The 12366-nt window shown below is 39.0% G+C and overlaps 1 protein-coding gene across 1 annotated transcript in view; it reads right to left on the reverse strand.

Moving 5' to 3' along the window:
* Window positions 1-270: 270 nt before the first annotated feature.
* Window positions 271-12366, reverse strand: part of ANKIB1 (ankyrin repeat and IBR domain containing 1) — a 92462-nt gene continuing 80366 nt past the window's right edge. Inside the window, exons 12-20 of the mRNA XM_084260427.1 lie at window positions 9479-9613; window positions 8827-8913; window positions 8675-8741; window positions 8116-8261; window positions 7285-7463; window positions 6665-6716; window positions 3333-3444; window positions 1610-1743; window positions 271-1262 (exon numbers count right to left, since the gene is read on the reverse strand). Of these exons, the coding sequence (XP_084116553.1) occupies window positions 510-1262; window positions 1610-1743; window positions 3333-3444; window positions 6665-6716; window positions 7285-7463; window positions 8116-8261; window positions 8675-8741; window positions 8827-8913; window positions 9479-9613 (1665 nt within the window). The 3' untranslated portion in view covers window positions 271-509. The remainder of the gene's footprint in view (window positions 1263-1609; window positions 1744-3332; window positions 3445-6664; window positions 6717-7284; window positions 7464-8115; window positions 8262-8674; window positions 8742-8826; window positions 8914-9478; window positions 9614-12366) is intronic.

The following is a 12366-nucleotide window of genomic DNA, read 5'->3' on the forward strand; positions in this document are numbered from 1 at the left end:
AAGAGAAGCATTAAATACCTCTGTTCACACTGCTAACAAAAATGAGAAACGAGTAAGGAAAAGTTATGGAAAAGAAAACGAGAAATGAAAACAAATTGCTAAATGTTATTTTGGTGAAAGAATGAGTTCTAAAAAACAGAATAAACTATTTCTTAGGAAAACCAACCAAAGTAATCAGTGTAAGCCTTTAATCCATACTTTCAAGTTAAGGATCATCAACCTAAGGCTAAACAGATGCTGCATTGTATTAGGAATGTGGAATACGACCTACTTATTCCTTTTTCTTGAGAGCAAAAAGGCAAGTACTACCTAATTAAATGTGAAGGATATTCCTTGAAAGGTTCACGTTATTATAAAGAACTACAATTCAAGAGAACTCCTAAATATCCGCTGTTACGTCAGTGGTTACAACTGAGCTGTAATTATGTGGATCAAAGCCTCCATAATGCTTACTCCACATACTGTACCATCTGTCACCGCCATTCATTGACTCCAGATTTAGTTTTTATTCATACCAGATGCACATGTTCAATCCATTCACTTGAGGTTTGAGGAGTCTGACTTGAAGTATCTCCTGAAGCATCCAGGGTGCTGGTCACCTCCCTGTTGCTATCACCACTTTGTGATACCGTTTCACCTGGAATAATGTTTTCTTCAGAAGCGCTTTCGTCTGTTTGGGTTCCTCTGCCTTCGTTTTTGAGTGCATCCTCAAACAGTGCATGCTCTTCCTGAGGCTCCAGCCCTGTGTCTGTAAGATTTGGTTGCCCTCCTGACCCATCTTCAGTACTGGGTTGCTGTGAATCCTCATCCATTTCTGTACTTGTTGAGGGGATCAGAGCAATACTCTGTGGGTTCATGTCATGAAACCAGGCCATAATATTTCCAAGTAGGTTTTCGTTGGCGTTGGGATCCTGACTGCTGGAGTCGGCGTCACTAGATGTTGAGTATAATCCACTTCTTGTATCGCTGCAGGGGTGTGAATGGAGATGATCAGCTGAAAAGGGGTCACTGCCTGCACCTAGTCTCATCAGACTGTCACCAAGTTCTAACAGCTCAGAGCTGCTCAAAGCGCCTCTTGGGTTATCCATGCTTAGAGGGGCAGAGTCCAACCTCGTAGGCAGAGAGGTACCTATTGCTCCTAAAGATGCCTCGTTATTCAGAAAGTCTCTAGTTTCTTCATCTATGGCCAAGCCAGATTCTTGTAATGATAACTGAATAGCTAGCAAGATGTTTGGGTCATCTTCATCCAAAGAGCTCAGAGCCTGTGGAAATACATAAGGTTGCTTTCAGAATAAACCTTTTATTTTGTTAGGTAGTTTGGATGAAAAGGAATTTGGGCTCAAATCTGAAACTCATTCATTATTCCTACATGTCATTTATCAGAATCAGTTCTTGCTGACAATTGAAAACAGAATTTAAAAGGTGACTGTTGTTACGTTAGTGATCGTTTAGCAATCCTTACCGGTGTGAATGTCTAATTTGTGGTCCTAGATCGTCCCTCTCTCACCAAAGGATTGAGAACATTTCCAGAGACAAAGTGACACAGAAAAGCAGAGCAGAGGAAGGCAAGCAAGGCAGAGAAAATGGAAAAAAAGATTAGGGGAGATACCTGAAGAGAATCCTGGTTCTCAGAGCGACTGACAGGGGTATAGTCATGAAGCGAAGAGCTGTGCAGAATACCCATAGAAGCTGAACTCACCATGGAGGTGCCATGTCTTCTACTACTGCCACCTTCCTGAGTATCTGTTTGGGCAATTAAAACAAAAATGGTTGGAGAACCAGCGAGGAAGCCTTCTCCACTGTTACTTACTGACAGAACCTCTTCCTTCCTTTAGGACTCCAGCTGTGTAATTACTCCTTTATTGACTCTGAATAAAATAACCTGAAACACTCCTTCCACACCGACTCTTACACAGGGGCAAAACACAAGTCCCGCTGTTTTAGGAGTGACTGCCTGGCTTGTTTGTGCCTTTCTGCTCTCAGTACCTTTCTGCTCTTTGAAAGGAGGGGGTGTGCTGGCAGGAGCCAGAGCCCGTTGGCAGGAGGGGCAAAGTGCTTCTAAGGCACATACATGATTTATGGGAACTCCTGAAAAATACTGCACATGGATGCAACACAGGATGCATTTACAGGTGGATTACAACCAATGTTTGCCCATTTCTCTGGTCTTTCAAAGACAGTGACTTAGTTGTAACCTTAATATTAGATTAATTTTTACTGTAACACTGCAGCACAATTAAGAGTGGAATCATTAGCATACACCTCAGCAATCACTGACATTGGTGTCTTCTTACACAGCAAAAAAGTAGAACTAAAATGCTGTTTCCAGAAAAAGTAATGTAACTCTTCTGACTTTGGAAAATAGAATTTTCCATGTCAGAACTCAGAATGAAATAAGGTGAGACAAACTATTTGTCTCTCACGTGCTTCAGCAGTATCCACTGGTCAACACTACAATATCCAAGGGTTCAGTCAAATTCTAATCCTCATACTTAATGAGATGGTTTTGCCTTTTAATTGTCATAGGGAAGGACCAAAGCTCACCCCAGTTCTTTTTACCGTTCTGAAATTAAGAATGCATTTGTTTATTTCTTCTCTCTCAAGGATTTCTCTCTTTGCTTTTAAAGGGTGAGCTCTGCATAGGACTTAATTTCATGAGACACAGCGATGGGAGTGCAGCATGGTTTAGAGACCCAGCACACGACTGGCAGCTCTGAGGAAACGGGGTCACAATATGATTTGGATTCAAGCGATTTTTGTACCTTTGCACAAGCTCCTGGCAGAACAGCCAGCCAGACAAGTTACAGTGACCTTAAGGGACAGTGCTACCAGCCACAGCACTGCTTAGAAGAGCAGCAGGAAGCTGGAGCCCGTGCCAACTTGTTTCCCCGCTGTCTTTGCCAATACAGGAGTTTCTGAGCAGCGTGTTGGAATAGAGCCTTATGACTATCTTCCAGCAGGCCTGTAGCAGGGCAACCCTTTGCTACACTCTTTATGCACCTTTTAACTGGCATAAAAGAGCTGGGGTACAGATAAGGCTGTCAGATGAAGCATGTGCCCTTCAAAATTTCTTCAGAAAAGGAAACCTGCTCTGAATAGCTGAGGAGTTGTTAGTGGGAAGGTCAATGCATGTCTCTTTAAAAAGAGGACCAGCCACAACGAAGTCAGCAACACTTCTAAGAATCCCAAAATAAACCTTTTAGCCTGAAAAATACAACTATGTATTTGAAACTTCTTCACAGTGTATCCACAGAAGAAGAAAGACTGTGGTCACTACTAGCAGGTTCTGAAGTAGGAAGAGAAAAAGCCCCCAGCCCCAGGCAGGAACATACCTAATGTACTCTCACTGGGGTCATCGGGATCTGGAGTATTACTCAGCAGACTGTGCATATCTCCACGCCGACGCTGTCTGTGCCTCCTCCGATACTGAAATTCAGCATATTCCTGCATAAACCAAAGGTTACAAAATACAGGGCAGCATGCAGCAATATTTTTCTGCTGTAACAAGCACCACATTTTTATTAAAAAATGTGTGATTTTATACATTCATTATAAAATCACCTGCTTTCAGAAAAATAAATTGCAAGTTATGTCGTGCAACGCTTCACATAAATAATGAAAACAAAATAATCCAAGGCAACCCTGAATCTATAAAATAATGAATCAGCAAAGAAAAATACTTCCACGTACTATGCACATTTTAATACTTGCAATCTCCCTTTTTAATGAATTCCAAGTATGCATTTTTTAAAAAGCTTTGGTGCCAAATTTGACATAGACACACATCAACACGCTTTGAATAAATATATAGCTAGTGATTTTGGAAAATAAAAACATCTGATCTGTATTAGACCAATGGATTATCTCAGAATCTCTGTTACTATCAATGGCCAGTAGGAAATACCCTTTGGAAGACTATAGAAAGCTGGCAGACATCCACCAGGACCTGTTGAGCTTTTCCCAGCCTCCAGGACACTATGGTTTAGGAACTTCTTAAGCCACAACTGGTGGGTTGTTATTCCATGAATTAAAATGTCTCCTCTATTTTTGCCTAACTTGAGCTAATGAACATACCATAAGGATTTGAACTCCTACAACCTGTAATTTCTCATGTTGTGTGCATCTACCAGAGAGAGTTTATGCAACTTTTATGGAAAAGACTAATTTTTGGCCATATCAAACTAAGATCCCAAGGATTAATTATTTTAATACTCACAAAGAAAAGGTTTGATTTCCATAGCTTTCCTAAGAGACTAATTTTACGCTTGAAGGCAAATTTCCAGATGTGTTTAGTACAGCTGGCACTGAACCTGATTCTGTAGGTAAGACTCCTCAGTTATTCATTTACAGAAGGCAATAAAAATATACACACAATTACTAGTTCTTTTCTGAAAAGAATATTACTATTTCTTCCCTGAACACTAGGTAGGGAAATCTGTAATCCAAAGGCTTCATTTGGTCAAATGATTTGGGAAAGATAACACTACCATTACTATTCCTTTCTTATATTAACCCTTCATCCTAGAGTACTTCAACATCTACAGTATAAAATTTAAATCCCGAAGTGTCATTTCTCTTACACAATGACCTTTTTAATTTTGATGGTTTTATGATGGCATGTTGGCTTTCTATGAAGTGTTTCAGACCAAGTTCTTATGCATAATGACACGTGCAAGCCAAAAAAGAATAGTCACAAAATTATCAGTGTGGGCAGATTTTTATCTATGTAAGATCCATGAAAATGATAAGAACGTAAAAATAGCTTTACCGGACCAGACAAAAGGTCCATTTAACACAATATTCTGTCTTCAGCAGTGGTTAGTAGTAGATCATAGAATCACAGAATTGTTTAGGTTGGAAAAGATCTTTAAGATGATCAAGTCCAACCATTACATGCTTGTTGGCCTATGGAAAAGCATAAAAACCACCACAAACATGAAGTTATTTCTTCTCTAAAATACTCTTCCAGCTCCTAGGGAGCTCAGGGATTTCCTAAGTGGAATGCAGAGCCCCAAACAACAGAAAGTCAAATCTTGACATCAAATAATATAACTGAATTATTTAAAAGGAAGTAATTATGCAACTAAGACTTGAATAAGGAATAATGAGAAGTGATGACTGAACATTAAGATTTATTTGTCGTATCAGATCTTATGTCTTATCTGTTTGCAATAAAATAACAGAATTTACTAATAGCCATTTAACATTTGATTGCTTTTTACCTTTAGAAAGATACCTTAATCACTGCTGATAGAATTATATTTCTGGTTACTTGGAACAATATTACATATGTAAACAAAAGGGGGTTTAATTTTATTGGGTAGGAGCATCGTGGTTTCATACAACGGTCTGCAACATGCAGCATTCTTTGCAAAAACCAGTAAGTTTTTGTGCTCTGTGACAATCTGGCATACACAGATATTCTACTACTTGTCAGTAAAATAACAATAGGTCAAAAAAGTTCACTAAAATAAACAAAGATGACCATATTAATTATGAAAAGTTCCCTTAGCACAGGTGGTTGCAAGTATCCTTGAGAGCTACATAGCAAAGAAACCAGCTTGCATCATACAGTGCCACAGTTCAGCAAATCACAAGACTCATAAGCAACCATCTAAGCAGGATGCAATGGCACCTACTGCCGAACAGCTCATCAACAGCTTTCTTACCGGCTTTCTCCCATAACCAGTTCCATTGATGCACCACAACATCACAAAGACTTTCATATCAATTATAAAAGGGGGAATTATTTTGAAAGAAAGGACTACGGGAACTAAACAGGAGAAGCGACTTGATCCTTTGTAGAGAAGCAAGCTATTTTCTCACCAGCATGACGCTCACCAACAACAATAGCAAAGGAAATATATAGAAAAAGTACATGGAGTTTTCCAGGATGCTTTAAAATGACTAGCTAGAAAGAAAACAGCACCAAGGAAATGTTGAAATGAAGTTTCCTTCCGAACTGAATGCTCTAATCTAATGTTCACAGAATATTAAATAAAAATTAAGATGATAAAAGGAAAGCTTTATAGGAAGCTTCTCATGTATTAGTGCAGTCTTCAAAATGATTTACTCTTTCCCATATGTAGATTGTGGAATATTCACTTTAAAAATTGTAATTTTTATTCATGGTTAAGCAGCAGAAGTTCATCTGAGTGTGCAGTTTCCATCCTGCTTCAATGCATAAAAATGAAACCAAAGCTTTCAAAAGTTTAACAATATTTAGGTGTATGTCTGCATGTTTTTGTTGGATTGCTAGAGAAGGATGGAAATTTCTTTGACTTTTTCTCAAATTCTGCTGAACTGATGTTGCATTCAAAAGTTATCTAAACAATTTCATGTATTTGTTACTTGAAGGTTTCCCAGCACACAGACACCACTTTATATACAATTTTCAAAGTGGTTATGTGCTTGGAAAATGATTAATACAACTGAGCTTGTTTAATGCCACCTTAAATATCTACATCCATGCTAGAGGCACTGTTTAGAGTCACTGCACAATTAGCTATGCATATATTTCCTTCTATTGTGAAATAAAATGGTAAGCTTGAACTTGAAATGCTTGGAATCAAAATAAGGAAGCTCTTCATGCAGACTGCAATCATACCTGTGTTTCTAGAATATGCAGAACAAAGTTTAAAAAAAAGGAAAAGAAATAGTTTACCTCGGGGGATGCAAATCCTAAATATTCCCAATCCCATGTTCCACCAGCAAAGCTATAAAATGAAGAAATACACCATAAAGTTTAGAACTAGAGCAAATGATGAACAACCTCCAGAGCTTCAAAACCCTATCAACATCTAAAAACTAGTGCAATTGTAATTCTTTAGACCTTGCAAATCTTCTGCTTTAATTCTTACCTTAAAAACCATACAATTAAATTGCTGACTACTATTCTAGAATCTGTCAATATTTTTAGCAAATGCTTACAGATTTTTTTGGAGTTTACCAGGTACATAGTGACAATCTTGAAAGAAAAATTGAAATGGAAGCTGTGACATCTAACAGAAGCCATGACATCTAATCATTAATATATTACAAATAGGGAAGCAATTTAGGTTGCAACATACAGAGTGGTGATTCTCAAACACATTTTTTTCTCAGTGAAAAGCTGTAATTCCACAAGGATCAAAATAGCCAAGAAAATGCCACAGCCTGGTGATTTACAACCACCACGTTTATCAGCTCCACTTTACCTCACTGTCAAAGAGTAACAGTGGATTCACTCACTTTAGCAGCTATCAATGAGCATTTTTGACTTGCACAGAATTTTGCTGGGATTACCTGCGCCTGGGTGCTTCTGGTGAGTCTGCAGGAGCCACACCACGGGCCACAGAAGCCAGGAACTCTTGTCGCTTCTGCTGCACAAGACAAGCTGCCCGGATGATTTTATGGCGAGGAGTCCGAAGGTAAGGCCTGTTCACTTTCTGTGCAAGGTCTTCGGTGACCATTTCTAGGTCTGTCTGCAATAGTTAATCATCACAGAACAAAGTAATTTTGCAGTTAAATGAAAACTGGGCAGAGCTTTACACCATGAATACTGAGCAGAATAAGATTTTTTTTTTTCCATTTTCCTGGAAAGACCATTTGAAATACTGAAGTACCCCCAAACGTCTACCCTTCCAGCCTACCCTTTTGCCGACCTAAAAGCTGTCCTCCAGCTTGGAGCAGAGATTCCCTGCTCTAACACATAACAAGCACATTCAGGGGCACCAAAGGAAGGGAAAGGAGTCAGCAGTCCCTGCCCCTGAGGCCACCACCACCCAGGTATTCCCCTAGTTTGTCCCCACCCACTTGTCAGATACATTAGGAGGGAATAACAGGAAAGAGGAGCTAAGGAAGGAGAAGGCGGCAGAAAAGCAGGTTAACAGTAAATAGATTTCTTTTTTCCTCTTCCACTTGTCCTTATCCCTTTCATTCTGCAGCTAAGCATTGTTTTTCATTCATTCTCAGATTGAACTGAAAGCTACTGTGTCACAGGGTAATAAAAATACATTAATTTTCCAACTTGGTTACAAAGTGTTTCAGTTGTACACTACAAAATCTGCAACAAGAAACTGGTAACTAATATTACAAAGAGTAGCATTAGAAAAGCAAAATGCATGCATGTATTACCTGCATAAGTTCAAATATTTCTTTCTTTGTGCTTTTAGGCTCCAAAAAGAATCCATATGGATAAGAACACTTAAGAATGCGGCGAGTTTTTAGCAGCTCTTGTACTGCATCTTCAATGAATGTGGTATCGGGACAGCCTCCCTCTGCTGTAAGGTGAAACAAACGTTGTGAAAGTCTTTTCCTGCTGATGTAAGCATTTCTTAGAGAGCTCTCCTCCCAATAAAATTTATGTGCAAGTCAAGTAAATATTTTGTAAGTAAACAGCAACAAGTTCTCAGTGACTACACAGTCGTCTTACTAAAAGAAGCAAGGCCAGAATATTAACTTCTCCCTTCGTAATGCTACTTTCTTCTTAAGCCTTTGGAATAGATAAGATTTATTGTGCATTTAGTTTTCATCCACTGTTTATGAATTCTACTGCGGGAGGGATCACATCACACAACAGAGTGATGTGAGCTCTATCCAAAAAAATAAAAGTAAAGAACCGAAAAAAAAAGTTTAGCCATAAGAGAGCTGGTTCAATTTCAAATCAAATTCATAGATTACAGCAAAGACTTACTTCCACTGAGAGCTCTACTCAACTGTTCCATCTTTTCTTTGGCTGTTTTTAGAAGGCGCTGTTCTAACTAGAAAAATAAAATAAAATAAGACAATTATTTTTGGATGAATAAAACAGCAACAAAACCCAGTAAAAAATAGCTTGACCCCCACCTGGTAACTAAGTTCATGGTTCTTAAATCTTGTGTAATAGTGCATAAACCTATCAAGCTCTTGAAATCTTCTATGCTTCTTTTCAGCCTGGAGAATAATGAGGAAACAAAAGAAACCCAGATAAATTTTATGATTTAATTTAGCAATCACCATTAGATATATTCACACAGCCAACTCTTTCTATTCCCAGTATTCAGGAAGCATTGCACGCAATGCTGATGACTGCCATGCAAGTAGACAAATGTAATTTTTGAAATTCACAAGCCTTAAAATACTATAACCAAAGAATTGCTACGCTGTGCGAGCCTGCTACTCAAGCAGACTTTCCAAATGCCCAAATTAAGGCATGTCTTCTGTAGCACACAGCAGCTAATTACAGTGCCAGCTCGTCCACCTCACAGGGGCAAACCTGGCACAGAGAAGTAAAATGACTCGAGTAAAGTCATCCACTGGTTGTTACCAAAGCCAAAACCAGGACCAAATCTTACGCTTCTATCCACAAATAAGCAATGTTTTCTTTCGATCTCTTTGATATATTCAAGGTTGTGTTTTTCTATTTAGAACTCGAGTTGGGAAGAATTTTGAACTAACTTATCCTAAATATAAAATTGCAGCCGTAGCACCTTTTCAAACACACACATCCATTTGTTACCTCTACTGTCATCTCCTTGGACTGTTCCTCTACATGTTGAATAACCTCATAGCGCGTGCATCGGTAATAGCCTCCAGTGGAAGAGCTGTGCTTCTTCCATTCTTCCAAGCATATCCAGCAAAAGTCATATTTGCACTTCAGAAAGAATAGGAACAAGGGAAGAAAAAAAAAAAAGCAGCTGATACATTTGTGATTGTAGATTTGCAGTTACATATTGTTATTCCTCCATAAACAACTGAATTAACATCATTATGAGTATGCTTATGGTCAAAACAATTACTCAGGAGCCTCCTTCCTATTTTACCTACTACAGAAGATCTGGGTTATCAAACCATGTCAGTTCTATTTTTTGATCCTTGGATCACAAGACTGTTGGATCTACAAGTTAAGTTTTAAGTGGATGAAATAAATCAAATTGTAAATACAGCTGATCAGGCCTGGGTTTTGTTTTTTTTTGTTGTTGTTGTTTGGGGTTTAGGTTTTTGTGTTTGGTTTTTATTATTTAAAAAAAAAAAAACCCACCAACCAGTCCCATTTTTTAAGCAACACAGACACTGTTCACAAGAAAGGCCGATTTTTTTCCTAATATAAAAACCCTACCCATCACTACCAGTATTTTTGCCATGTGGTGTTCCTGATGCAAAATACTAACCACAACTACTAAAGCAAGAGAGAAGAAAACAGAACATGAACTTTGAAGAGTGATTACTTAAAAGTAAGCCTTTTCTGCATTGGTAATGCCTTACAAGGAGATCTGGCTTATCCAGGTTTCTCTGCATCAGAGGTGATCAAACTGTGTAAAATACTCTCAACTCAGCACTGAGTTCTCAGCTAGTTGATTCCAAAATAATTTGAAGGACAGGCAAATGGACAGGCAGGCAAAAGACTTTAGAACTTGATGAATCCTGACTATTTTATCTGTTTTACAGATGAGCAAACCAAAATCCTGAAAAAAACCCAAAGCAAAAATTTACATTAATTCACATGAAGCCATTGATATTATTGTTGGAGTTTGATAAGTTGAATTTTTTTCTCTCTTCGCTAAGCTTTAACCCAGTCCATACCAGATGTGTTTCTCAGTAGTTGGTTTACACAGTTAAGTAGATATATATTGCAGGAGGAAACACAATCTAATTCTTGCATTGTACTTTTGCTAATTTTTCTCACCAGTGGTGCTGATTTTCTTCTAAAAAGCAATGCAGACAAGGGTATTTCTTCTTGCTGTTAAGCTGCACCTTCTTTACTCTTAAACGTTTTTTGAAGCTACTTGCTTATACGAAATGGTAAGATGAGTGGTGAGAATGGAGTATGAGAGTAACTGTGTATAGAAGTGTTAAGTGTGTTTCACTGCATCACCTCTCATTCATTTTAAGAAAAAAATAATTTAAAATATTCTACAAATGGTACAAACCAAGTTGTTTCACAATCAACAGAACTCATAAACCTTTGCTTCCTATTAATATATGTGTACATGCACCTAACTGCAACAATCTCAACTCTCTCAAATTATCTCCCTCCATGATCACTTCACCATGTCTATCTTCTAATCTCTCACACCTCCAAAAGCCTTTTCAATAACCCAAGATTCACTCGGTGTTCTCAAACCATTCTCCAATACCTCAGTCTCATTAAACATTCAAAACCACATCACCTGTTTCTATACATCTCCCCAAGCCCTGAGCTCTGTTTTATGTGCCTTTACGATCACCCCTCCATGCAGCAGCACCACCTAGGCTTAACAAATCGTATCTGCTGCCAGGCCAAGCAGAAGAGGTAATTGCTGAGCAGGTAACTGCTGAGTAGGTATTTTGGCCACTCTATTGGTGGCAGTACAAATTAAGTCTCTGCACCATATAGCTACCAAGTTTCAGGGAAGTTACAGTAATTCATTATCTGTGAAACCCCTCCTGTTCCTTCACATCTGGTTCAAAGTACTACAGGTAGCAGTGCAGGATTGCCAAAGCCGTGTCTCCTTACAAAGTGGGCTCATAAAACAATATGATGTCTGCTTAAGTACAGAAATAGAATTTTAGGAGTTAAGAGTATCCTCCTCTACACCAAAGTACACGGTAGCTTCTAAGAGCATCATGTAGTAGGTTTGAGCAGACCTTACTGCAGCAAAGGCAGAAGCTGTCACAGACCCTTACTTCAGCAGAAGAAGAGACAAGCAAGGTGTCCATTATACCTTCTGTCCTAGCCCTGCAATGAGCTCGAGGATGCCGCTTCCCTCTCTTGCCTCACTAAGCTGAGGGGAGGCAGCACAACAGAAATCTATCTGCTTTAAGTACACTTTAAGCTGTTTATAAGATACACCATAAAAGGAGAATAGAGAACTGAACATGTCAGCCAGTGCCTCAGAATGGTACCGAATTAAATTATCTTCATTCAACAGTGTTTAATAGCCAGTCTTTTCTAGCCAGAAGCCACCAAGAGAGAGGCCAAAATACCTACTCAGCAGTTACCTGCTCAGCAATTACCAATTCTGTTTGGCTCAGATGGTGGCCAGGCAGTAGATGTGATTTGTTAAGCCCAGGAAGCATTGTTGCATGCTCCCCCTGAGGAGGAAAGAGCAGCCAAGACAATGTGTGATGAACTGACCACAACCCCCATCCCATTTCCCTGCCCCCCTGTGCCACTGGTGGGAAGGAGGGTGAGGAATTGGGACTGAAGTTAAGCCCAGTAAAAAGGGAAGGGTCAGGGGAGGTGTTTTAAGATTTGCCTTTTTTCTCATTATCCTACTCTGATTTGATTGGTAATATATAAAATTAGTTTTCCTGAGCTGAGTCTGTTTTGCCTGTGATGGTAAGTGCTGAATGATCTCTCCCTGTCCTTTTTGTTACATTTTCTCTCCCCACCCAGCTGAAGAGGTGAGTGATAGATCGGCCTGG

Source organism: Gallinula chloropus (assembly GCF_964237585.1).
Source record: "Gallinula chloropus genome assembly, chromosome: 2".
Lineage (NCBI taxonomy): Eukaryota > Metazoa > Chordata > Aves > Gruiformes > Rallidae > Gallinula > Gallinula chloropus.